Raw genomic sequence first — 22,500 nt, 5'->3', positions numbered from 1 at the left:
TTGCAACGCGCTCAACAAGTCACGTGATAAGATGCGCGGATTGACGGTCTCAGACGCGGAGGCAACTGAGATTCATCCTCCGCCACCTGGATTGAGGCGAGTCACTACGCCACCACGAGGACTTAGAGCGTGTTGGGAATTGGGCATGAGAAATTGGGGAGAAAAGGGGGAGAAAATCCACAAAAAAAAAAATAAAATACGAGAATGGAAACCCAGCTAATGACAAGGAGAACAAGAGAGCTTTAAATACACAGGGAATCTGATTATAAACATAAAACACCTGGACCAGTCAGGGAGGAAACAGGAGAGGAGAAGGAACTAGATGTCAGAATAAAAGACATGACCAAAGAAACTAGACAGCAAACTAAACATGAACATTACAACATGACAAGACACATTACACTGGTATGTCCTGATTTAGATTTGTGTGTGTGTGTGTGTGTGTGTGTGTGTACCTGCTGGCAGTGTTGGTGATCAGCGGTTGGTTGTTGACTGGTGGCACACACTCGTCCATCAGTGGGTGTGTTTTAATAAATGACAGCACTGAATCAGGAAACTGAACAGAGGAAGAGAACGAGGATGCAGAGCCTTCACCTGCACACAAACCCGGACTGAACACACACACACACACACACACAGGTACACAAACTCTGGTGTCAAATGCACTAATGCACATTTTAAAATGACTGTCTGAGAGAAACTGTTGCATGCTGTACTAGAGCAATCAATGCTTTTAACCATGTAAATTTGCTAATAAGATTGTAAACCCGGAGTTTAGAAACGTACAGTGCGAAATCTGGAAAGCCGATTACCTTAACCTAGAGTAAAGTACGAACAGTGAAAAAACCCCCGGTTGTGTGAATAATTCAAAGTGTGCCTCACCGTGGTTTGGGCACGTGTTCCTCCGGCACTGATGTCCACACTGAATCACTGTTCTTCTGCTCCTTGAACTTCCCGTTAAACACTCGCTCGATGTCGTCCAGATAAAAACCACAGACGGCTGAACCAGGAATGCTGGGAAACACAGTATGAACATACAGTGTGTCTGAGGCCACATCTACGATAATCCGTATTCAGTTGAAAACAAAGTATGCGGTAATGGAGAACGCTTTCAAAACACGAATTTTCCGGTGGAGGAAAATATTATTCAAGTGTGAATGAGAGGCGCAACTGTAACAAAAATCAATGTGTTTTTAAACTAAATGTATTGGTTTGGACACTGCCTGACTGTGCGAGTGACTCTATGAGTGCTATTTTAAGAGCACAAGCTATAAGTCATAAGCACAGTCAGTGGGCATGGTCGTGAAGTTTTGGTGTTTGGTATCATGAAGTCTAGGCGCAAGTGGGTTTGGCGAAATTGCATACGCAAAGCGATAATGGGATGGGTCACGTGCAATTTAAAGGAACATTCCGTGTTCAATACAAGTTAAGCACAATCGACAGCATTTGTGCCATAATGCTGATTACCAAATAAAATTACATATAATAATGCTGTAGGGGAATATCATTCTAATGTCAAATGTCATGTCTGATTTGATTTCATCAGTAAATTATTATTATTTAACTGGATAAGCATGCACTTCTGTTAAATATGTATTTTTGAAAAGAATATTTAAATGTAATCAGAGACAATATTATTTTAGAAAAATATTATTTTCGTGTAAAATATTGAACATATGTCTATAACATAAATCAGTATTTTCAGTAAGCAGAATTGTTAGCTAATATTTCCATTTGGCGTCACCTTTGCCCTGTTCTAGGATGATTTTTAATTCCAGTTCATCCCTGATGGATCATATAGCACTTTTAAGAACAGTACCTTTAGCTCAATTTTAAAGGAAAGGAACTGTTTTGCATATTTCTTTAAAGTAATAATAATAATAATATAGCTGCAAGCAGCAATAATGGGCCCAAGCACAACTGGTCCATTTCCAACTGGTGGCTTTCATTTGGCATTATTCTAAACAATTTTGAAGCAATTTGAGTAAATATAAGAGGACTATTTTAAAGTCTGTTGTAAGAGCCACACTTCCTGCTGCCAGGTGGTGGCGCTATGACCGTGACCCAAAATACTCAAATCCATGTGATTATCCCCCAAGTCTAAACATACATCTCAATTTTGATCTAAATCACTCATTGCACACAGAAGATATCAGACACTTCCTGTTTCCCATTTTTCGCCATTAATTTAATGCCTCGCCATGGCAACACCATGTTCGCAATTTAGCATCTTCAATGTCTTGGCATAATGTTGTCTAAATGTCGGTGACAGTTCGCAATTTAGCATCTGTTCGCAATTTAGCATCTTCAATGTCTTGGCATAATGTTGTCTAAATGTGGTGACAGTCTCATGAATCACCTAGGAGGAGTATTTAAAAGTTCAGTGACTGCAATATTAAAAAAATCCAAAATGGCTGACTTTCTGTTGGGCGGAGCTAATAACTATAATATTGAAAGTTGTCCAGATGGAAGAGAACTATATATGTACCAATTTTGGTGACTGTAGGGGAAAGTGGGGGTGCTACAGATGCCGTCTTACACCCCCATTTTAAAGCAGTGTCTTGACAGCTGATAGATGACTGAGTATGAACGTTATTCGGCTTGATGAGAACTATATATGTACCAATTACAACTTTGCCCAGACCTAATTGTGATGACTCTGATGTGTGTGCAAAATTTCAAGAGTTTTCACGCATGTTAAGTACCCCAAAAGTACCGAAAACCTTGAAAGAATAATAATAATCCTTAGAAGAACAATAGGCCCTCCGCACTTTCAATGCTTGGGCCCTAAAAACACTTTCAATCCTAACTTTTCTTGATTGAGGCTTAATTTAAAGAATCTTGAATCAAACCGTGAGTTCAGTAGCATGAATCGAGAGATGAGTGAACCGTTACACCCATATAATCGAATATAATCACCTCCCAAAATACAAAAAAAAATATCCTCTCCAACTTCTTTCACCAGCCCCTTTTGCAGTAAAAAATATGAATACAAATTTGATCATAAATACAATTGTAAATATAAACCATGACCTCTAAAAAGTTTAACATAAATCTCGTAAATGTTTGTTTAATAAAACATCATAGCACAACGACCTATTTCTCAGGAAAAGAGCAATTTGTGTTTGCGCCACTTCATTAACATAAAATACACACAGTTTGTGCAAACACTCATAAATAAAGCTAACACTGATGCCCACGAAAATTGCACTTAGAATTAGCGCTCTCATGAAAATAAGATAAGATGTAGCGCACAGACATTGCACGTAGCACCGCTACAAAAATAGAGACCTGTAAGTTTGTGTACCTGTTGATCTGTGTAGTAAACACTCCGATCACAGCAGGTCTCTGGTTGATCTGCAGCACATTAGTGAGCGACTGCAGAACGTCAAAGTAGAAGAAAGTTTCTCCAGGAACTGAGCAGTTCAGTCGTGCCTTCAGAAATGACGTCCAGTACCGATCGAGTACACGTGTGGAGCCACCGCTGTCGTTCTTACACACACGCGCCACACGCGAATACACCACCTACATCAGAAGACGGAGAAATGTGTGATGAACTGATATTTAACTGACCAGAAACTTAAAACCTCAGACGTCAACTTTCCTCACAGCAGATGAATGTGCTGAGATACCAAACTCACACACACACACACACACACACACAAATCAGTTACCTTCCCCGCTGCAGTGTGCTCCACAGCAATCTCAATGAAGAAGAAATACACATAGTTTCCGTACTCTACCGCATGCAGGAAATGAGGTTCTGTAGACACATTAACAATTCCATCAGTTCATAATGTTTTTTACCCAACTGATCTTTGCTAATATAAACTCATGTGCGTTTTGGCGATAGATTGAACGTAAATCGTTCAATGATCATGATAAAGCTGTTGATGTGGCACCTCTGAGCCATTTGGAGTCGTATTTGACCGTACGCAGGACGGGTCGCCCCTCTCCTCCTAAACTCCTGTAGATGACCGCATCACTTGCCTGGAAGTCAGTCACCGTGGCTGAATAGAAATTACCAGCTGAAATACAGAGGAAAAAACATCACAAATGAAGGAGAACTTCACTTTAGATTTGTGTTTTTGATTATTTATTTCTTTTCAAATGATGTTTCATTCATGTAGAGTTTTTTTCTCAGTTTCCAAAATATGCATAGGGCTGTTGCATTTCGTGATGAACTTTCATTTGCACGCAATGGATTGTATATGTTGAATCATGAAGTCCCTTGAGACATTTAGAAAGATCAAAAATTGAATTTGAGGGGCCTGGGTAGCTCAGTGGTAAAAGACGTTGGCTACCACACCTGGAGTCGTGAGTTTGAATCCAGGGTGTGCTGAGTGACTCCAGCCAGGTCTCCTAAGCAACCAAATTGGCCTGGTTGCTAGGGAGGGTAGAGTCACATGGGGTAACCTCCTCGTAGTCGCTATAATGTAGTTCGTTCTCAGTGGGGCGCGTGGTGAGTTAAGCGTGGATGCCGCGGTGGATGGCGTGAAGCCTCCACATGCGCTATGTCTCCGTTGCAACGCGCTCAACAAGCCACGTGATAAGATGCATGGGTTGACGGTCTCAGACGCGGAGGCAACTGGGATTCATCCTCCACCACCCGGACTGAGGTGAGTCACTACGCGACCACGAGGACTTAAAAGCGCATTGGGAATTGGGCATGCCGAATTGGGGAGAAAAAGCGGAAAATGAATTTGAAGCTTTGAGGAAAGTTAGAAAGGTTGTTGGTTTAGGGGGTCTGGGTATCTCAGCGAGTATTGATGCTGACTATCACCCCTGGAATCACGAGATTGAATCCAGGGCGTGCTGAGTGACTCCAGCCAGGTCTCCTAAGCAACCAAATTGGCCCGGTTGCTAGGGAGGGTAGAGTCACATGGGGTATCCTCCTCGTGGTCATGATTAGTGGTTCTCGCTCTCAATGGGGCGTGTGGAAAGACATTTTATTTCTCAATTTGCTGTTTTTACTGCATACCCAATTCTCAACGTATTTACAGTAGTGTCACCTTTTGAAAGAAAAACCTGGCCATGTACTGTTAAAAAAAATTAGCCAAACAATAGTGATATCATTGCATTATTGGCCAGCACCTTATTTACAATTTGAGCTTCTTGATTTGGGGTGAACTGGCGATTTTTTTTTTTTCCCAATATCTGATGGTCTTCTCTGAGTTCTGTAGAGGTTGAAAAAGTTGAGTTTCCCACATATATGAAGGTGATGTTTTGTGCAAATATAAAATATTGTAAGAAATCTCTGTAACCAACAACTTACCTGTTCTCAGTTCCAAATGTCCTATTATTCTAGCTACAATAAATCTATTTAGATGTGGCAGCACTCTCTGTCCAGCTTCCCTATAGCTTCCATATCTTTCACAGTAGCTCTTACTGTATCTCATCTGATATAGTTCTGCGTATTGTCTTCCTCTACCTCCTCACACTCTTTGTATGTTTTGATGTTTCAGTAAGCAGTTGTTTGACTATTATGCACTGTATTTGAGACTGTATTTCATTTTGGTTGGTTGTGTTTGATCGGGTGAGATGTGTTTGCTGCACTGGTTTTAGATTTGGAGCAGGTGTATTCACAATGACAATTGTGCTGGACTGCTGAGAGTTGTGTGAAGAGTTTTGCAAATACAATGCATGAGAAAAACAAACTGTGTGGAAGCAGGAAAAAAAGTGTTAACCATTTTGCAGAATGGGTATATGTTTCTGGCACATTAACAAGAGAAATTGATGAATTGGTGAATTGTTTCAGTCACAGTGTGTATCCAATTGAAAAAAAAAAAAACTGTGAAAGTATTAATATTCCTTCCATTTGAGCAATTCAAGCTTGAAGTACATCTATTTTTACAAGCCCCAACAACAGAATGAGGAGCGCTCATGTTGAAAGCACAACAGAATACAGGAATATTGAGATGTAATTATCAGTTTCCACAACTTGACAAAGCGTCCTAAAAATGCAGCATTTATGACACTCCAAACGCGTCCGTCTGAGGCACGCACATGTCCATAGAGTGACAATTATAAATAGCACAGATGAAGCGCAAGAACACGTCCTGTGAGAACTGGACACACTGACAAACTCAATAAAACAGATTGCTGTCGACTGTAGGCTTGTTCAATGATATGAGAATAAAACAAACAATATATTGAGTTCTTAAGACACTTTTTGTATTGTTGAATCAATGCTTTATTCATCTGCCACAATAATGCAATTTATTTTCGAACGGCAGTAATTTGTCTCATTTGGAAGGCTCCTAGCGAGGGGTAGTGGAGGGAGGGTTATAAAGGGTTATAAGTTGATTCCGTATGGATAATTCTGTGGTTAAATGTATTCTTGTCTTTGTTGGAATCAATAAAAAAATTAATCGGCATGTCATGTAATTATTGATAGCCCTAACTACTATTATTAATTATTCACTTTTAGAAATGCATTATACAATAGCAATATATATTTAGTCACTGTGACGTGCACAGAAGGGGGGGGGGCAGCAGGGGCGCTTTGAACGAGTTTTCGAGTGGTGTCCTCTCCCGCAGTAGTGCCCTTCAAGGAAGCAAAAAATGCCGTTTGGAATTCGCCCCGGAGCATCGAAGTGCCGTTACCTCAGACGAGTAAAGGCGGGTGCACACGGTGCGATTTTCGGCTGTCGTGCGAGCTCCCAACCTAATTTTTCCAGTCGGGAGAGACTGCGTGGAAATCGTTGGTGCTCGTGTGGTCGTGTGAGAGGAACTACGAGCAGCTCACGACCTCCCAATATTTTTTAAAAATGTCTAAAAATTTCAGGCGCTGTCGGCTTTAAATCGTGAGGTGTGTGCGGTTGAACGAGCTGATTTGGCGATCTACCTGAAGTTGACCGATCAGGAGAAGGTGTTAAAACTCACATGATCAATGAGTGTTCACGACCACATCACTGGGAATGATTCTACAGAAATGCAATGCTGTTCTCTGCTCTTCAAACAAATCATTTGCCATACGGGTTGCACTAGAAAACAATCTTTATCACTCTGATGGAAAAAGTTGTAAAATTTCCGTCATGGTCTATTAATATTTGTCATACTTGCATGCATTTCAGTTCTAGGGTGACATTTAGGAAGTATAGCATCTGTTGTAACATGATAGTGGCCATGTAATTCCCCAAGCGTGTGTCTGGTGAAACCAAGGACTTTTATGGTTGAAAGTTCTACCTGTAAAACCTTTTCTCCCCAATTTGGAATGCCCAATTCCCAATGTGCTCTAAGTCCTCGTGGTGGCGTAGTGACTCGCCTCAATCCGGGTGGCGGAGGACGAATCTCAGTTGCCTCCGCGTCTGAGACCGTCAATCCGCGCATCTTATCACGTGGCTTGTTGAGCGCGTTACCACGGAGACGTTGCGTGTGTGGAGGCTTCACGCTATTCTCTGCAGCATCCACACACAACTCACCACGCGCCCCACCGAGAGCGAGAACCACATTATAGTGACCACGAGGAGGTTACCCCATGTGACTCTACCCTCCCTAGCAACCGGGCCAATTTGGTTGCTTAGGAGACCTGGCTGGAGTCACTCAGCACGCCCACGATTCACCACTGGAAATGAATGACTTCCAGTCTATCGTTTGTCGAATGCTGAGAAAAGGCGGATTTAATCTTGTCTATCCAGACTGTTGACTATCAGTATAAAGTCTGGTCCACACTGCAGCTTATATGTGCTACTAAGTGTCTCAATCAAAACTGAAATATCTTTCTAAAAGATTTAATGATGTCATGAACCTCACAAAACTAGTGACCTCAGAAGTGCTCAGTTTAGCAGTCTGGGAACTTTCTTCTTCTGGTTGACTAATAGAAACCTGTGCACACTGACTGCTGGAAATTAAGTTAAGCAGGCAATCAGGTTCAAGCGTTGTGCTGAGAAAGCTTGTGTGTGTAATATCCACCTTTTTACTGAGCGTGGAAGTGTTCCACAATTCATAACGGAAGCCTGTTTTTGTCTCTACAGTGTACAGGGAGATTTATGGATTATGTGATGTTTAGCGTATCTAATTTATAAAAAATTGCCTAGTTAAAAACAAGTGGCTCCATAGCGCAGCAACTCACCCCACCAAGTGGGTAGATGAAATGAAGCGATGACCCGACGTCAGTTACGTTGATTTCATTAACTACTTTGAGTTTTTATAACAATTTTTTTTCTCTAAATAACACTTAAAATAGTTGTTCTCCATCTGGATCACTCGTTTCGGTAACATTTACATTGTTTCTTATGTTGACCGGAACCAGAAAGCAGTCCTGCAGCAATCAGAATCATCACGTCACTGCGCAGTGGTTGCTCAGGAAAACTGTGGGTACATCAGATGGCCAGTAATCGGCCTGTGTGTGTGCGTTTCAGTGTTTTACCTGCAAACAGTCCGACGTTGGACTGGCGAGACTCAAATGGACATCTGGCCTGACCCAAAAGTTGCTGTCCCACCTGCTCCAGTGTACTCAACTGATAATAAAACAATCACGTCAACAAACAGAATGAGAATCGGAAACATTAAAAGGTTTTCTGTTAGCACGCATGTATTAATGTGGCAGCACTGACAGTGTCCACTTAACAAGCTATTGAAATCAGTCAATTTGGACCCAAATAGTGTAAAATTATACCTGAGGAAAGCTTTGTTCCACCACTGCAAATGCTCAGAGAGAATTTGTGATTTATAAATAACGTCTCTCTAAAATGACAGTCTATAATCTCACCCTGTAGTTACGGCAGGCCGGATTGAGCGCGTTGGTTCCGCACATAAACAGAGTCTCATCGTTACGGGGCACCAAGACTTTGATGTAGTTGTAACATTCATCCTGAAAGAAATACAAACAAAGATATACAAATACAAAATAAAATTACACAAAGATAAAAGCTTTAATGTGTCTTTGGATTGGGGCCTGGGTATCTCAGCGAGTATTGACGCTGACTATCACCCCTGGAGTCGTGAGTTTGAATCCAGGGCGTGCTGAGTGACTCCAGTCAGGTCTCCTAAGCAACCAAATTGGCCCGGTTGCTAGGGAGGGTAGAGTCACATGGGGTAACTTCCTCGTGGTCACTATAATGTGGTTCGCTCTCGGTGGGGTGCGTGGTCAGTTGTGCGTGGATGTCGCGGAGAATAGCGTGAAGCCTCCACACGCGCTACGTCTCCATGGTAACGCGCTCAACAAGCCATGTGATAAGATGCGCGGATTGACGGTCTCAGACGCGGACGCAACTGAGATTCGTCCTCCGCCACCCGGATTGAGGCGAGTCACTACGCCACCACGAGGATTTAGAGCGCATTGGGAATTGGGCATTCCAAATTGGGGAGAAAAAGTGTCTTTGGATTAATTCTGTATAACTGAAAGTTTTTAGTATTACAGGTCATGGCGGCATGTCTTGAATTCGGTGAAAAGCATCTGAATTTGACCAGGGAAACATTATTGACTGATAAACACCCTCAAAGGAGATCTTTTCAGACCAGCTGTCTGTCACTGACTCCTATCAGACATGATCTCAGAGCTAATGTGTATTGATGGTACTTACACTGTTTCTGCCCCTCACTGTGCACTTGGACACGTCTGTAGATCTCCACGTCAGTATCTGAAAATACACATCACCGACCGTAAGACTTATATGTAACCTGTACCTCTGAAGTGTGAACGAGTGCGTTTACCTGCTGTGGAATGAACTGATCTACTGCAGTGGTGAGATTCACAACAAACACGTGATCCCTAAAGTTAAAAAAGACAAACAATCATTCATACACTGAATGCTACAATCACATTCCTTTAAAGTGAATGCAGCTATTTATAGTTAAATGAAAAGCGAATCTGAGTGACCTGGCAGCGATGTAAAGCATCTGATGGATTCTGATCATGCGCTGATAGTCCAGACCGAGACGCTCTGTGTTGTTTTCTGACATCACACCCTGAAAACTGGGATACAGATGAGAGTCTGTGGAACATAAAACAAACACTCTCAGTTAGTGTTGTCAAGATACCAAAAGTTCAGTAGCTGGTACCAATACCAGTAACATTTCGCTGAGCTACCCAGGACCAGCACAATCTCTGCCAAGTCATGTGACTCACCCTCCAGTCCCACCACACTGATTGGCTGCAGATCCCTGGGAAAGGGCGTGGCTGTAGCGACAACTGGGAGGAGATAGGCCAAAAAGACCATCGCCATGACGATAGAGGAAAGCCATGTCCTGTCAGTCATCTGTACAGAAACAACAAGAAAACAACCCTACAGATGACATCACTCCTGCGATAATACCAACCACTGTTTTCTGCACCGCTATTTAGCAAAGGCCACAGCAAAAAATATATATTTTACACGAGTTGTGAGTTTTTGCAGTGTAAATTAAATGTGATGAGAGAGAAAGTCTTTGCTGGCTGCATGCAAAAACAAACACAAAGTGAACAAGAATTGAATTCTTATTTTAATTGGCATCAACAGCATGGTTGTGTTTGACATGTGAGAAGATTTAGCACAATAGATCTCAACAGTAGGGCTCAGGACGAAAGACCCCGTTTACACCTGGTGTTAAGATGCGTTTTGTGCTTAGATTAAATTTCAGATGCATCTGGGAAAAGCAGCGCGCAATTTTTGTGTGCTTTCTCTTTCTATTCTGAATTTGTTGCGGTTTATTATCATGCAGTAACACAGTGACATAGTGATTGATGTGTGTCATCATGAAATCAGAGACCCTCCCCTTGAAATCTGAACACAAGTGGTCACAGAAGACGCATTTACGTGACCAGGTATGAACAATGACTTGTCTCGCCTGACCACATGTGCTCGACTCACCCGAGACGGAGACATATCTTAATACCAGGTGTAAGCGGGGTCTAAAAATACCATTAGAAGAGCATAGCATCAAATCACAATGCTTTAAAAGTTCCTGGTTGGCACCTACCTGAAGTAAAGCTCCTAAGCCAGTCATGATCCTAAAATAATCATGTTTAAACGGTGAGGGAGGTCACACATTGGTCACACCGCTCTGATTTCAACCCATTACCCAGAGAATTACACAAACAAAGCCTTCAGATTAACCCCATCAGAAGGTTACAAGCAGGGTCCAAAATTAGCTCTCACCAAGCACCAGATGCAAAAATTGGCTTTGGTTTGTAAATAAAACAGTTACTAACAAGTTGGCTGGTAACTGAATTAGGAACATAAAAGATGGTTAAAACTGATTTGTAAGATTGATAATCTGACCCTCAAACGTCTACTAAGGTAGACCGATATATCGGTTTTACAGACTCATTGGTGCAGATAGTTGCTTTCTGGAACTATCGGTTAGCAGCAAAAATAAATGCCGATAGTTGCGACATGTTTTTTATTTTTTTATTATTTCTCCGTGTTCCTCAGTGGTTGGCGCTGGAGGATTCTACAGTATAACAGCGGCCTCTAGAGGTGAAATAAAACATTCACGACTGACTTCCATATTTTTATCCTCACTTTAATGCAAATTTGGTTATTTTGATGAGATAAATCAAGTGTGAAATCTTTATTGCTTTTTGGTTATTATTGGGATTTTCGTTCCACAATTAATTGCATCTGGGAATTTATTCATTTTGGACTCTTGTCGCCTCCATGTCTTTGCCCGTCATAGTAAGGAAAGACTAAAAATTTATTTTTAACATTGATTTATAACCATAAATCGATTAAAAATCTCTTTTTTGACACTGACTATCACCCCTGGAGTCGCGAGTTTGAATCCAGGGTATGCTGAGTGACTCCTAAGCAACCAAATTGGCCCAGTTGCTAGGGAGGGTAGAGTCACATGCACCACACAGCACCACTGAATATTCACTATGGACAAGGATATCGGTTTAGTGGCCATTTTTTGTCTAAAGTGCAGCATTAAAAAGAGGCTGCTTGGCAATTCGTTTTTTGCTGGTTTCACACACGTTGAACATCCGCTCAAACTTTCTTTGCCCGCGGAATTTCGTGAACGAGCCTTAAGATCAAAATCACGTTGAATGGATGAAGAGCAAAATGGTAAAATCATCACATAAAAAAACGCAACAACCTGAAGCTGATCTGACAAGAGGCTTTGGGTGTGTGTGTTGGGGGAGCAACTCTACTTAAGCTAATTAATGGCTAATCAGTGCTAATCTTCCTTCTATTAGACAGATGAACAGGGACACACGAGTCGGGGGGTATAATCATTTTTTCCCTTCTAATCTGGATGGTTTTTATGTGTAGACTTATTCAATTAAAAGCTTTATATACTAAAAGATAAAGCAATTGATTTACTGAATTGTCCTTTAGTTAAATGACATTGCAAGTCTGTAATTAACTGTAATGTTCAAGCTCAGTAACAGAGTGCTGTTCCTCTCATATCCAGTTAGAAATCTGCTCAGTGTTTCAATGTTTTAATCACAGTCTTGGTCAGGTGGTTCATGCTATTTAACTGCAAAATATTTGTTACTCGTCAACTCGAAATACTCTATACTGTCATGGTGAAAAACCCACACTGCAGCGGTGTTTCTCAATATACGTCTGTATCAATGTTGCACATCCTGGCACTACAACTCTTGCCCATTCAGCTTGGCACAACTGCTAGAATTCCATTAAGTTGGACGGGAGTCTTTGGTGAACAATTTTTGAGTTGTTCCACAGATGTTTAGTTAAACTGAGTTCTGAGGTTTGACCGAACCATTCATGAACATCAGCCTTTCCTGTTTTAGGGCACTCCAGTGTGACTTTAGCTTGCATTTCAGGTTACTGTCCTGTTAGAAGACAAATGTCGTCCCAGCATTCCAGCACATTGCAACACGTTTTCCTCTCGTATTATTCTGAACAGAGGTCCATCTATCTATATTGGTTTCCCAGCTCCTAGCACCATGGAGATGGTTTTAGAGAAGCGTAGATAGTCTCATGAGTCCAAAGAATGTTCTTAGAGTCTTTCCCAAGCCTTTGGTTCAGTCCAGAGAAGTGAGGAAAGTAGCCGTTTTGGACAGATCCTCATATTCTAGCCTGTTTCATGACTTATGATGAATAATACACACTTTAGGAATGTCTAACCCTAACCCGCGCATCTTATCATGCGGATTGCTGAGCTGAATGCACGGAGACATTGCGCGTTTGGAGGCTTCACGCCATCCACCGCGGCATCCACGCTCAACTCACCACGCGCTCCACCGAGAACGAACCACATTATAGCGACCACTAGGAGGTTACCCCATGTGACTCCACCCTCCCTAGCAACCGGGCCAATTTAGTTGCTTAGGAGACCTGGCCGGAGTCACTCAGCACGCCCTGGGATTTGAACTAGTGAACTAGCGAACTCCAGGGGTGGTAGCCAGCATATTTTACCACTGAGCTACCCAGGCCCCCATTTTATGGTTGTTTTAGGGTTTACGGCATTATGTCGTCATGGTAACACAGTTATAAAATTGTCTATATCTTTCCACAGATGCAGTTAGTAAGTGATTGTACCACAGTAAAATCATGTTAACACACATATTGTTTATGTCTTGTGTCTATACTTTTGAAACAGTGAGTATTTTAACGTTTACAGATTGACCCCATTGACTTCCATTGCAAGTGTCTCACTGGAACACACATTTAAAGAAAAGGAGGAACTAGTTGAAATTAATTTTTGTGGTAATCAACATTATGACACATATGCTGTCGATAGAGCTGAATTTGGAATATCCCTTTAAGATCTGTTTTGGGCGATCCGATCACAAGTTGGCAGGCGAGACACATCACCGTTAGCACAAACATGACGCTGACAGAAGCATTCAGAGTTATTTTAGTGGACTAACTGTATTAAATGAGGTATGTGCTTCAAATTTTCCGATCAGACACTATTTTCCTTTCAAAACTACATGTAACTAGCAAAGTTTAAGGGTCTGGGTATCTCAGCGAGTACTGATGCTGACTATCACACCTGGAGTCGCGAGTTCGAATCCAGGGCGTGCTGAGTGACTCCGGCCGGGTCTCCTAAGCAACCAAATTGGCCTGGTTGCTAGGGAGGGTAGAGTCACATGGGGTAACCTCCTCGTGGTCGTGATTAGTGGTTCTCGCTCTCAATGGGGTGTGTGGTAAGTTGTCTGTGGATCGTGGAGAGTAGCATGAGCCTCCACATGCTGTGAGTCTCCGCGGTGTCATGCACAACGAGTCACGTGATAAGATGCGTGGATTGATGGTCTCAGAAGCGGAGACAACTGAGACTTGTCCTCCGCCATCCGGATTGAGGCGAATCACTATGCCACCACGAGGACCTACTAAGCAATGGGAATTGGGCATTCCAAATTGGGAGAAAAAAAAAACTAGCAAAGTTTAAACTTGTGTTTAAGTGCATCGGTTGATTGACAGGTGAGTAGGCGGTGCTTCGCTGTTTTGCTGCTTTGCTGTTTACACAACGAGTCCAATGTTGTCACATGAGTTTGACAAATCTCACAACACTTTGGACCCCGTTTACACCAGTCTTTAACGACTTCCTGTTTCAAATGGATCGCCCAAATGCATCATAATACCAGGTGACAACTGGACAACATGCCTCACTCTAATACTTCAGTGCGTTGTCAATCCTGCACCGACATGAATGTCCTGCACCAAGTGTTTATCAGAAAACATAGAAACCTATTATATAAATCTGTTTACTGTCATTTAAAACATTTATTTGTCAGATTTATACAAATTTTGGTAAAGATATGTTTACTTTACATCAGTACTTGATGTTGAGGAGTGTCAAAAAACAAAATGAGTTAAATATATCATGGCTCCGTAATCTGTACAATAGTATAATAAAATGTTCAAATGTTCACAGAAGTGAACACTTCTCATAAGAACTGTTCTCACGCTCTCAGTAAAAATACTCAGCACCTCTGACATAAAGCAGATGTTTGCTTCCTGTCCAGAGCTGAGAACTGTCTCTCTCTCTCTCTCTCTTTTAACTTGTGCTGCCGCGCTACAGTTTACTATAGTAATGATTATAAACACACACACAACACTCTTGTTTTAGTGCACTGTGTGTAAATGAGTGCTGTTACAGCTTTGAACACAAACAAAATGTCTCTGCTGTTATTTTTCATGTGGTGAAAATCCTCCGTGTCTGTAAATCAGTGGCACTGGTGGCATTTAAAGCTACCAGCTTGGACCACATGATTATGTTCATATTTTGAAGTTGGTGCGGTCGGACCTCTGTGTGTATTTCCGTCTGAGCTTCAATCTTCAGTTCTCCTACTTTCTGCATTACTTTTCTTATTTCTTATTTTTCTATTTATTGTAAACAGGCAGAATCTGTGAATTCTGCATTTTCAGTGAGGTGGATGTCTGTTGATTTGACACTGCATATTAAAAATCTCGTCTTCTGGATCACTTTCCACCAGGGTTAGGGTTCGTTTAGGTCAGGGTTAGTTAGGGTTGGACTATAAGTCCTTGTTAGGGAACATTTAGATCTTCGTTCTCTCCCTCTTGACCTTCATGGTCTGGAATTCAGGGGGAGTTTCTCTCCAACCCCTTCAGTTCTGTCTCTCTCGCTGGGCTCTGATCAGAGAACCCAACAGAAACTCTACAAGTGTTCCAGGAATGTTAGAGTGGGCCGAGAGACAAAGAGACAGACAGAGAGAGACAGAGAGAGAGAGAGAGAGAGAGAGAGCAGGCAAACATGCTGGACACACATGTAAAAGTGAAGAGAACAGACAGATCAACACATTACGGAGGAGAGAAGAGCAATAAACATTAAGAAGTTCATGAGAGGACAATGTAACTGACGATGTTGAATTATTTAGAATGTAACGATTAATTATGTAAAAAAACGTAATGCAATTAATCACATCCCCGTACCATAATATGGATTATATATATCTACCATCTGAACAATTCAAGCTTGAAGTACCGCCTGTTTTCTACGGTGGCTGAAAAACTAAATAATTTCGAGTGTTTTCTCTCTCGGGAAAACAGTAACAGGAAACTTTGTAGCACAGAGAGTGATAACAGCGAGCGGGAAAATACGGTAAGGGACCGTCTTAAAGTCCACAAACTGTGCTAAAACGTTGGAGGTGTCCAAGCGTTCATTCAACTTGCATGTTCGAAAAACTGATTACGAGGGTTGTAACAGGCCACCAGTGGTGTGAAAGACTAATTTACATTGTTTTTTTCTTTGTTGTTTTTTTTTTATTTTTTATAATTAAATACTGTAGCATGCTGAGTGACTCCAGCCAGGTCTCCTAAGCAACCAAATTGGCCCGGTTGCTAGGGAGGGTAGAGTCACATGGGGTAACCTCCTCGTGGTCGTGATTAGTGGTTCTCGCTCTCAATGGGGCGTGTGGTGAGTTGTGTGTGGATCGTGGAGAGTAGCATGAGCCTCCACATGCTGTGAGTCTCCGCGGTGTCATGCACAACGAGTCACGTGATAAGATGCGCGGATTGACAGTCTCAGAAGCGGAGGCAACTGAGACTTGTCCTCCGCCACCCGGATTGAGGTGAGTAACTGCGCCACCACAAGGACCTACTAAGTAGTGGGAATTGGGCATTCCAAATTGGGGATAAAAGTGGATAAAAAATTAAAAAATACTACACATGTATAATTCCACATCCTGGCAAAATCTCACCTAGAGTAAGTCAGCATATCTAATAGCAACCTTCTACAACCTTTACAATATGAATATAATAGCTTGGACACCGGCGCTTTAGCGCAGTTTGTGGAATTTTTAGACGGTCCCTTACACACTGTATATGAACATCATACCTAAAACTTCTTTTCCCGCTTTCTATTTTTGCTCTCTGTGATATAAAGTGTCCCATTACTGTTTTACTGAGTGGCAAACCACTCACAATGTTCAGTAATTGAGCATTTGGAATTAATTTTGAAATTATCTCGTAAGTGGGCGGAGAACCAATCCTGAGGAAAGGACTCGGTCTCATTCACACAGCCAGTCAGGTGAGAAGCTATGGTACCCTAACCCTACCCTTTCCGTTTCGACTGCATTGCTGTGTTTTCTGATTTGCCCTTTTGTTTTCGGATTTGCAGTTGTGTTTTATGATTTGTTTTGTTTTGCACTTCACAGCCACCGTAGTTTTCAGCAGGGGGCAGTAAGCAAAACTTCAGCTGTGCAGACAACAACACCTCACTCAAGCTTACTCGACACTAGTGACAGCACAAGATGAGGACACGTTCTTGCATTCAAACACAGCTGAAAGGAGCGCAACTCCGAATGCAGGGATCTCGAGACGTTTCAAACTACGTTAAACTTGACACAGCAACTACAAAAATGTGTTTATGAAAAGATGCAATCACAATGAGACGCTCCAAAAACATCCGTCTGACGCATGTGTATACTGACGAGTTCTTACAAAAGCCCTTATAATAAATCTATCTTGAACAGATTGACGAATTAAATTGCAAAATGGATTGCTGTGCACTGCAAGCCAATGATAGGCTATTAGGCTTATGTTCAATAATATGGAATAAAATAATATATTGGATTCTAATGCCACTTTTAGTTTTGTCTTATCAATGATTTACTCATCTGTCAAAATAATGTAATGCATTTTAATTACTGTATCTAAATTATTATAATACTGTGTATGTTATATTATAATTATTTATATATAATAATTTAATAAATATATAATAAAGTAATAATTTAATTTGAATCATTATATATATAATTATATGTTATATTATAATTATTTATATATAATAATTTAATAAATATATAATAAAGTAATAATTTAATTTTAGTCATTTTATATATATAAATATCATTATATATATTATAATTATTAACATATAATAATTTACTAAATATATAATAAAGTAATAATTACATTTTTATCATATATATAATAATTATTTATATATTATATATTTATTAAATTATTATAAATAATTTAATTTAATCATTTTATATATATATATATATATAATAATTTAATAAATAAATTATAAAGTAATAATTTAATTTAATAATTATATATATATATATATATTTCATTCAATTAAGTTGTTATTTGAAGGCCTTTCTCAGCAAATATTTATATATGTGATTATTCTATTATTTAATTTATATTTCATGTAATTAATTCGATTAAAAATGTTAATCAATTGACAGCTCTAGTTGAAATGTAAATGGATATAAGCCAGTGTCTGACATTTTTCATAAAAGGGCAATTTTATTTTGGACTGGATTTAATTTTCAGGGGCATTTTTTATGTTTATGAGGGCATTATATATATATATATAGTGAGTCATTCTTTTATTCAAATCATATTTTATGAGATACTCTATGAGTAAAACTATGATTTATATTTTATGTGGTAATGAGTTTTACGCTTTTGTCACCTTGCAAGCTTATTTTTATGGTATCTGGCTCATTTAAACGGTGTTTTTGGTGGGTTTGTGAGCGCAGATGGTCAGACATGAGCTTTAAATTCAAATCCCCTCAGAGAGTAACAGGATTAACATTTACTCTCCAACATCTCAACCGTTTCCTCATGAGATAATCATGACCGTTTTAAACCATCACTAATACAGTTTAACTGGTTTTTTAAAACTCTTGTGGCGCGATCTATGTAAATACAGACAAACCGGGTCCAGACATTTAAATATAGACTAAAGATTAACCACAAATGAAGGTAGAGACACAAACTCTTACCTGTTTGACGGTTAAAACAGCGTTTTCTTCCAATCTGAGCGTCAGAGCACCCAGAGCTGTTCATTCACACTAATGTGCGAGAGGAACCGGGGCGGGTCTATAGAGAAAGAGACACACCTTCCTCATTTGCATTCGTCAGTTTGGGCCAATTAGAGCGCGCAAATCTTTTTCTCCGCCCATCTAATCTAAACAGATGTGACACGTGATACCTACATGAATTTATACACTTAACGACGTTTTTTGTTGTTGTTGTTGTTGTTTTTTTGTTTTTTTTTAAACAATAAATCAAATGTTCAAATCGGCTGCTAAAATTATAAATTAAATCTCAAACGAAATTTCGTACACTGTAACACAAAAAATAAATAGCAATTGTGTTTTTTCGTTTTTTTTTTGTTTTGTTTTCATTTTATTGTCAATCCAGTATATTACTGTCATAATTAAATATATATTTCAATGCATACATTACTAATCAAATGCTCGAAACTATTGTTCTCGTACAAACACACACACACACACACACACAAACACAAACACACACAGACACACACACTGCTGTGATACAGATGGTCCTGCTGTGTGATAGCAGAAGGCAAAGCTTCCTTCCTCAACATAATCACATTCAAACACAAACACACACACTCACACATACACATGCACACAGGCACACACTCACACACACACTCTCTCTCTCTCACACACACACACACACACACACACACACACACACACACACACTCACACACACTCACACACACACACACACATCGGTGTGTAAATGCAGTATACTCTCAAAATAAATCAGAGATTAATGCATTTCGAGTTTGTATTTACAAATATTCAGTTCTATTTCACCAAATCAGCTTACAAATTCTATCTATCTATCTATCTATCTATCTATCTATCTATCTATCTATCTGTCTGTCTGTCTGTCTGTCTGTCTGTCTTTCTATCATTTATGTGTCTGTCTGTCTGTCCATCTGTCTGTCTGTTTATCTATCTGTCCTTCTGTCTGTCCTTCTGTCTATCTATCTATCTATCTATCTATCTATCTATCTATCTATCTATCTATCTATCTGTCTGTCTGTCTGTCTGTCTTTCTGTCTGTCTATCTGTCTATCTGTCTATCTATCTGTCTGTCTGTCTATCTATCTGTCTATCTGTCTGTCTATCTGTCTGTCTGTCTGTATATCTGTCTGTCTGTCTCTCTGTCCTTGTATCTGTCTGTCTGTCATTCTATCTATCTATCTATCTATCTATCTATCTATCTGTCTGTCTGCCTGTCTGCCTGTCTTTCTGTCTGTCTGTCTCTCTGTCCTTGTATCTGTCTGTCTGTCATTCTATCTATCTAGCTATCTAGCTCTATCTATCTATCTATCTATCTATCTATCTATCTATCTATCTATCTATCTATCTGTCTGTCTGTCTGTCTGTCATTCTATCTATCTATCTGTCTATCTATCTATCTATCTATCTATCTATCTATCTATCTGTCTGTCTGTCTGTCTGTCTGTCTGTCTGTCTTTCTATCATCTATGTGTCTGTCTGTCTGTCCATCTGTCTGTCTGTCTATCTATCTGTCCTTGTATCTGTCTGTCTGTTTATCTATCTGTCCTTCTGTCTATCTATCTATCTATCTATCTATCTATCTGTCTGTCTGTCTGTCTGTCCTTGTATCTGTCTGTCATTCTATCTATCTATCTATCTATCTATCTGTCTGTCTGTCTGTCTGTCTGTCTTTCTGTCTGTATATCTGTCTGTCTGTCTCTCTGTCCTTGTATCTGTCTGTCTGTCATTCTATCTATCTATCTATCTATCTATCTATCTATCTATCTATCTATCTGTCTGTCTGTCTGTCTGTCTGTCATTCTATCTATCTATCTATCTATCTATCTATCTATCTATCTATCTATCTATCTGTCTGTCTGTCTGTCTGTCTGTCTTTCTATCATCTATGTGTCTGTCTGTCTGTCCATCTGTCTGTCTGTCTATCTATCTGTCCTTGTATCTGTCTGTCTGTTTATCTATCTGTCCTTCTGGCTATCTATCTATCTATCTATCTATCTATCTGTCTGCCTGTCTGTCTGTCCTTGTATCTGTCTGTCATTCTATCTATCTATCTATCTATCTATCTATCTATCTATCTATCTATCTATCTATCTGTCTGTCTGTCTGTCTATCTGTCTGTCCTTGTATCTGTCTGTCTGTCTGTTTATCTATCTGTCCTTGTATCTGTCTGTCTGTCATTCTATCTATCTATCTGTCTGTCTGTCTGTCTGTCTGTCTGTTGTGGGGTTGTCATTGAGTAAAAACATTGCATGTAGATAATTACAACTAGAACATTAATTTTTGAGTAACTTTTAAGCATAATCGTGTAAATATATTCAGCATACTTCATGAACAATTCAATCACTAATTCTAATGTTTCACAGAACACAGCCCAGAAACTAGACTTACATATTTAACAGGAAAACACATGGGTCATTTTCAAAATGTGGTGACAAATATGTCCCTTGACCTTTCAATCATAAAACAGATTTCAAATAGTCAAGAAGCCCCTTTTTAAAGGCATCTTTCTATAACCTAACCTTTATAAAATAGTATACAATGGTTTGACACTATATTGTTTTACACATTTGATAGAAAATATATTTGAATTTGTCAATTGCCTGAAAATAACCTTGTCCCCTTAATCTGGTACACCAATGAAAAGTCATTTACAGATATTAATGTTTATTCTGTACTCATTTTGTTTGCTCAGGTCAAGCATTAGTGCAAGTTCTAATGAGTGTGCAAATAAGCTAACCAAAATATGTCATTAATCATTTAAATAATTTAAAATAATGTTTGTCCCTTGATTTCATGTCACTCGTGTTATCAGTGTTAAAACATTTTATTTACAAAAAGATGTGGAAATGAACTTCCACTGTCAAGTTGTAGTTAATGAACAAAAATAATGTCAAGATGTTAAACAATGTTTACCCTCAGCTTTTATGAGCGAAAACTGAACTGAATTGAACATTTCAATATTTGTACGTCAGATGACCCACATTAATTTTTAATCGCCATGTGGACACAATTGCTTCACATCTAAAGACATATTTAGCACTTTTAATGCATTAAAGTTGTGCCAAAGTGTGTCACATAATAATAATCCTCTTTTAGTGGTGAAGAGAAAATCCCTCCATCTGCTCTTGTCTTTATTTCTGTTGTTTTCAGGGCAGATAAACACTGAAAGGAACTGTTTCTGTCTACACTTCCTGTCGCCCCATTCCCATGTCCTGCTTCAGTCCCATCATGACCTTTGACCTGTGTGTTTCTCTCTGTCCCTAAACACACACACACACACACACACACACTGGAGTGGGGGAGAATAGTGTGTGTTGGATGGCGTTCATGTTGTTACTGGAAAATATGCTGTTAAGACAAAAAACATTTAAACACTCACACTTCACCACCCCCCACAAACACACACAAACAGACAGACAGACAGATAGATAGATAGATAGATAGATAGATACAAGGACAGACAGACAGACAGACAGATCGATAGATACAAGGACAGACAGACAGACAGATAGACAGACAGACAGATCGATAGATACAAGGACAGACAGACAGATAGACAGACAGACATACAGATAGACAGACAGACAGATAGATAGATAGATAGATAGATAGATAGATAGATAGAAGGACAGACAGACAGACAGATCGATAGATACAAGGACAGACAGACAGACAGATAGATAGATAGATAGACAGACAGACAGATACATAGACAGACAGACAGATAGATAGATACAAGGACAGACAGATAGACAGACAGACAGACAGATAGATAGATAGATAGATAGATAGATAGATAGATAGATAGACAGATAGATAGATAGACAGAT

At 39.8% G+C, this 22,500-nt stretch overlaps 1 protein-coding gene and 1 long non-coding RNA gene across 8 annotated transcripts in view; one reads left to right on the top strand and one right to left on the bottom strand.

Moving 5' to 3' along the window:
• The window catches only part of LOC127421244 (uncharacterized), a 69,700-nt gene extending 52,295 nt beyond the window's left edge, over positions 1–17,405 (top strand). Inside the window, exons 2-4 of one of the 2 annotated variants that reach the window (XR_007893968.1) lie at positions 4,358–4,833; positions 16,170–16,887; positions 17,015–17,405. This is a non-coding gene — a long non-coding RNA (uncharacterized LOC127421244). Of the gene's footprint in view, positions 1–4,002; positions 4,834–16,169; positions 16,888–17,014 lie in introns of those variants that run through there. The other variant, XR_007893967.1, reaches the window with a different exon arrangement.
• The window catches only part of sema6d (sema domain, transmembrane domain (TM), and cytoplasmic domain, (semaphorin) 6D), a 36,225-nt gene extending 17,534 nt beyond the window's left edge, over positions 1–18,691 (bottom strand). For all 6 annotated transcript variants that reach the window (XR_007893961.1, XR_007893962.1, XR_007893963.1 and 3 more), the window contains exons 1-12: positions 18,605–18,691; positions 10,073–10,202; positions 9,824–9,938; positions 9,658–9,715; positions 9,528–9,584; positions 8,714–8,815; positions 8,372–8,462; positions 3,903–4,028; positions 3,675–3,763; positions 3,308–3,525; positions 883–1,014; positions 456–611 (exon numbers count right to left, since the gene is read on the bottom strand). Coding sequence is in view for 2 of the 6 variants with exons in the window: in XM_051664077.1 (XP_051520037.1) it covers positions 456–611; positions 883–1,014; positions 3,308–3,525; positions 3,675–3,763; positions 3,903–4,028; positions 8,372–8,462; positions 8,714–8,815; positions 9,528–9,584; positions 9,658–9,715; positions 9,824–9,938; positions 10,073–10,202 (1,274 nt within the window). In the remaining 4 variants the exon portion in view is untranslated. The remainder of the gene's footprint in view (positions 1–455; positions 612–882; positions 1,015–3,307; positions 3,526–3,674; positions 3,764–3,902; positions 4,029–8,371; positions 8,463–8,713; positions 8,816–9,527; positions 9,585–9,657; positions 9,716–9,823; positions 9,939–10,072; positions 10,203–18,604) is intronic.
• Between the last annotated feature and the right edge of the window lie 3,809 nt (positions 18,692–22,500).

This window comes from Myxocyprinus asiaticus, chromosome 30, assembly GCF_019703515.2.
Source record: "Myxocyprinus asiaticus isolate MX2 ecotype Aquarium Trade chromosome 30, UBuf_Myxa_2, whole genome shotgun sequence".
Lineage (NCBI taxonomy): Eukaryota > Metazoa > Chordata > Actinopteri > Cypriniformes > Catostomidae > Myxocyprinus > Myxocyprinus asiaticus.
Note: the sequence above shows the minus strand (reverse complement) of the source record. Positions and strands in the feature narration are given on the sequence as shown.